This window comes from Kryptolebias marmoratus, linkage group LG16, assembly GCF_001649575.2.
Source record: "Kryptolebias marmoratus isolate JLee-2015 linkage group LG16, ASM164957v2, whole genome shotgun sequence".
Taxonomy (NCBI): domain Eukaryota; kingdom Metazoa; phylum Chordata; class Actinopteri; order Cyprinodontiformes; family Rivulidae; genus Kryptolebias; species Kryptolebias marmoratus.
Genome location: NC_051445.1, coordinates 1,069,215 through 1,074,491, shown reverse-complemented (window position 1 = coordinate 1,074,491; position 5,277 = coordinate 1,069,215). Strand labels below are relative to the sequence as shown.

The 5,277-nt window shown below is 33.4% G+C and overlaps 1 protein-coding gene across 1 annotated transcript in view; it reads right to left on the bottom strand.

The window, feature by feature from the left end:
- Nucleotides 1–1,307: 1,307 nt before the first annotated feature.
- LOC108250291 (C-type lectin domain family 12 member A-like) overlaps nt 1,308–5,277 on the bottom strand; it is an 8,101-nt gene continuing 4,131 nt past the window's right edge. The window contains exons 4-8 of the mRNA XM_017440098.3: nt 4,543–4,644; nt 4,156–4,392; nt 2,211–2,362; nt 1,984–2,099; nt 1,308–1,545 (exon numbers count right to left, since the gene is read on the bottom strand). Of these exons, the coding sequence (XP_017295587.1) occupies nt 1,407–1,545; nt 1,984–2,099; nt 2,211–2,362; nt 4,156–4,392; nt 4,543–4,644 (746 nt within the window). The 3' untranslated portion in view covers nt 1,308–1,406. The remainder of the gene's footprint in view (nt 1,546–1,983; nt 2,100–2,210; nt 2,363–4,155; nt 4,393–4,542; nt 4,645–5,277) is intronic.

The following is a 5,277-nucleotide window of genomic DNA, read 5'->3' as shown; positions in this document are numbered from 1 at the left end:
AGCAGCCATTGGTCACATTACTAGAGTTACAACATCCTGTATGTTCTTTTATTTAAGTTAAAAAGCTCCTAAATGAAACACTGGAGAAATAAAAGTTGATCCTTTGACAAAGTTCCTTCATTTTATTAACCAAACTGAACACATTGATAGAATCACTGATGGATTAGTTGTATAATTTGTTTTTTAGAAAACAATGAAATTAAAACAAACAAACAGTTTAGTTTCTTAATAATTTATACTGGACAGAGTTTTTGCTGTTGTTGCACTTCTCCTTTTGTCTTGCTCTTGTACAATTTATTTTTTCTTGAACACATTAAGCAATCTATTGTCATGATCAGGTACAAAAACTGTTAACCAGGAGTCTCTTACCTTTTTTCCGTGGAGTATTTTGATAAACGTCTGAAGAAGCGACGTCTGCGTCCATCGTTAGCTGCTGCTGAAGCTGTGGAGACGGGACTGAAGCAAAGATCCGTTTCTATAGAACAAACAAAAGCTTCCTTTTCCCCTTATGTAAATTCAAAAATGTGTTTATTTTCCCTTTTTTGGTATCAAAATAAAACCAGGAAACTGACAGAGAGAGAACTGATGTGGTCAGTGGTCAGTGCAGCAGTTTCATCACCCTGAGGCCGTGGGTTCGAGTCCTGGTTGCATCAGAAAGGGCATAAAATCTAAATAATAGTAAAATGCTTCATTTAATATTTAATATTCATGTATTCTCCACCTCTTAGTCCTGAACATGCAAACTCCACACAGCTGAGAAACTGCTGGTCTGGAATCATCACCGTGCTCATCAGTGTAAATATTTCTGGCTAAATTAAAGACACTTTAAGCCTAAGCTGTTTAGTACTTGTGAGTTTAGTTATATATCACTGAAGGAATGGAAATATTAGGATAGAAAGATGTAATAAAGCAGGCTGAAGTCTAAAAAAAAGATTTCAGCCCAGAGTTTTAGTTGAAAAGGAGTTCTATTTTTTGAGACTGTACTGTAATTAATGACCCAAATGTTGTTTTCTTCATGCAGGAAACACGACCTAAACCTCTTAAAAACATGTAAAAGTGCACGTTTTAACGTGTTTCCACACACTGATTGTTGCTGGCTGGCCAAGTCAAACTCCAGGGCTGTTTGTATCCCAGTCCGTCCCTGCATGGGAGTTTTATATATATATATATATACTGCGTGTGCATATATATTATATATATGAAATCAATATTTTTAGGTATTTTTATTATGAGGGTATTTGCTGCCAATGAGATGATGCAGAGAAATCAGCAAGAAAACTAAACAAACTTTGTCTCGACTCAACAGATGTGACCAAATGTAACATTTTTATTTTGAAAAGCTTATCACACAAAAATGCACAGAAGTTCTGGATAAAAATGAAAGAGAAGACAGAAAACAGCTTTAACTAATTGGGCCATATCAGGGCTTTACGCTCACAGATGAATTTTTGAAGACTTGTTAACATTTCAGGCCTCCAGCTCTGTGTGGGGGGAGCCTCAGGAACCAGCAGACCATAATCTTTATCGTACTGACTCTCCCAGAACCTTTAAAAGAGAAACAAAAACATCAGGACAAAAACAGCAGAACCATCTACTGCTGCAGCTAATTAAAGAAAATAAAAAAATCAGCAGCTAGCACCTGATAACCTTTCAAAAACAGATTTTAAATTTAATTTTCATCTTTGGAATTTAGTCAAATAAATCTATTTTACAAACAGTAGCAGCATAAATTTACAGAAGTAGATTTTTTAACAATAAACAGACAATGTCACTTTAATTTATTCTAAATCTTTAATAACAGAATAATGAATATAGATGGGGGGAAAGTATGGATGGATGAATTAAAATCAATTAATCTGCAGAAAAAATGGTCTGAGAATTTAATATAAGAAAAATTAACAAACTGAAAAGCCAAACTTTAAAAACAAAACATTATTATTACTATTTTTAGTATTTAGTTGTTTTTAACAGAAAAGTTTTTACCCAAGAGTGTCTTCATGTCCATCAACCCAGACCCAGGTGTTGTTAATTCTCTGTAATCCCAACCAGAATCCATGCCATTTGTCATGGTAGAACTTAGTGCGATTACCAAGAAATTCCTGTAAAATAAAACATCACAAACATTTATACTTTTAGACTGAACTAAAAGCAACTCAATCATTTTAAAACATTTTGAAAGTTAAAGTTGTAATGTTGGTGCAGAAGCTCACCTGTTCCTGCAGATTGTCAACAACAACCAGATCTGCAGACTTATTCTGACAAAACTGCCGACTTTCATTCCAGGTCTTCCAGTCAGTTTCATTAAAGAAGAAGTAACACTTTCCCTGGAACAGAATCCACTGGTCCTGACACAGCTGACACTCTGTTAAAAGAAAGAATATTAAAGTGACAGAAAAACAAACAGGATTAATATTCAGATCAAAAGATAATATGTTATAGTATTTACATGTTCAGTCACTTCAACACCCAGTAGAAATTACATTCTTGATGTGTTACATTTAAACACCTTTAAAATATTCAAACTATTCACAGTGAGGTCCAACATCTGAAGTTTTTCTCTTTATGCAATAAAAGTCTTTAAAGCAAGTAAGATTCTCCTTTAACTGCTGTGAATACACAAGTTTTCTGTCTGATGACTGTAGTTATGAAAAAGGTCAATCTTAATATTCTACCGTAACTTTTCTTTTATTATTTCTGCAGATAAGTTATCTGTCAGACTGTTCAGGTCGAGGCTTCAGAGAGGCTGCTTGCTGTCATGAGGATCTTAAACATTAAAATCTGTCAGCTTCCAATCAGAAACGGGGAACCACAGGGGTGTATCCTCAAACTCCTGCTGTTCCCAGAAAATAACTAATATTCTTTATAATCAATATTCTTATATTTCTTATATATTCTTTATAATCAATAAAATAATGTTATAATGTTGGTGTGTCACATTTCTGCAGACATAATTACATATTTTCTATGAATGACTGTTTTTCTTAATTTGGTACAATTAACCCTTGGAATATTTTTAAGTCAACCACACAGGTATTTTGGTTTGTGTTTTTATTTCTTTTTTTTTTTTTTTTGTTATTGGTGATGTCAATTAACGCATTTATTCTTGACAAATTCTAAATATCTCTCTTTTTTTAACTTAGTCAAATTTGTTGTTAAATGCTTCTGTAATCTGCCAGTTATATATTACCCTTTAGTGTTCCTTCAAGGGAAAATCAAACCATTGAAACCTTTAATAAATGTATTGGTTGGTCACATATTTATCATATCAAAAAATAATGCAGTCCTTTCAGTTATTTATATATTATTATTATTGTTATTATTATTATTAAACTTGATTCCTTTACTTGCACAACAAAAAACAAAAACCCAAATATTTTTAGCTTCGTGGCTGGACTTCCATTTGGGCATCCTAATAGTGAAAAAAAAGCACTTTTGCAAAAATTTTAATTAAATTTTTAAACTGTTGATTTTCTAAAAAACTGAATTTTAGAGTTTATTAAAACTAAAACCCTTAAGAAACTGAATTTTTAAAAAGCCATTTGAATTTGATATTTATATTTCAGGCTGAGAAAGCTATAAAAGACAGACTAATTTATAGCGGACAAAAATCTGAATAAAAGTATTTTTCAGCAGATATAAAAGGCCGTTGATTCCCCCCAGGAACAGTCAAAGTTAAAGGACCTTCAGATGGTTCAAAATGTCATAAAGATGTTTTAAATTGCAAAAATGAATCATGAAATTAACCCATGTCAGAAACATCTGATTGTTCTTCGTATCGGTCGGTCAGACGGATCTCCTTTCAGTCAGAACGAAAAAGCTTCTGAATTTCATCAGTTCAACAGTTCTTCAAACTAATTTTATTTCTAAGAACAACATGACTCAGGGATTCCTTCATACGTACAAATGCTTCATGTAGTTTTTACAAGTCTTAAAACACAACTTTCAAACCTACAATCTGTAGATTATAATAGTTGCAGAATTAAAGATAAATTTTCTCATTAAAACAGTCTGTTTTTAGCTTGTAGGTTTCACTTCATGACTGATGTATGTTACTTTACAATGCTGTTAACTCTTTTATTGTGGTTAATATGTTTTGATAATGTCAGACATAAAGAAGCTTAAATTGTCAAATCATCACAATAAAACAAAACTTACTTTTGTTGGGACATTTTGTTTTTACAGGAAAAGGGTCAAAGGTCAGGATGACTTCCAGGATCAGGTTCAGGTCGTCTCTTTCTCTGCTCAGCTGCTCAGTTTGGTTTGTCAGAAATGTGTTATTGTTCATCAGACGCTCATTCTCTTTCAGTAAGTTATTGTTTTCCTCGGTCAGCTGCTTGTATTTGTTTGTGAGGTTGTTGTTTGTTTCTTCCTGATTCTTCATGTCCATGGAGACTACGAACAGCAGACAACAAATATATTATTCAATAACTGTCAGCATCAGTTAAAGAGAGAAAATATTTTCATTTTTCCTGATGTTTTTGTTTGTTTGTTTGTTTGTTAATTAGTTGTTCTTTTGCAAATTTTGTAGAGAAGGAAACTCACTCTTGACTGACAGGACGATGATAGCCGCCACCAGAAGTGCACAAAGTGTCCCCAAACACACCAACAACACACGAGACGAACACTTTGCTGCTGTTTCAGCTTCTGTTCAAACAGAAAACAACATATTGTTCAATACTTACAGGAAAAGGTTGTTAGATGAGTAAACTGTGGGGTTGTAATTATCCCCGTCTTTCATGATGGCGGTGGGTTTTGTAACGACAGGTGTGCGTCTGTTCACTCATCTGTTAGTAAAATATCTTGTGAACTATTAGACATTTTTTAATGAAACTCTTAGAAACTAATCACTGAATGTGATCATCTATACCTGATAAACTTTGAGTCAGTCTGATTCAAGATGGCTGAGCTTGGTGTGACTGAAAATTAAATGAATACAACCTGAGATTATCAGTCCCTCCAGGATGTCGCAGGCATTTTTTGTGATTGTTGCGGCTAAAATGCCTGATTTCGCGCGGCATTTTCCTAAAAGTTGCGATTTTTTTTACTAAAATCAATAAACAACCATAACTTTTAATATATAAACCAAAAATACTTCCTAGTTTTGTAAGATAATTACCAACAAACATTGACATTCTCAAAAGCTGCTTTATTTGAGAACTTTGATNAGCTTNTAAACTGACATTCATGAGCATTTCTGGATTGTCCCTGGTCTGCAGCTCTCCTCACATGTTTTGCAGACACAAAGTGTTTGTCGATGCGTTTATGTTCCATGATTAC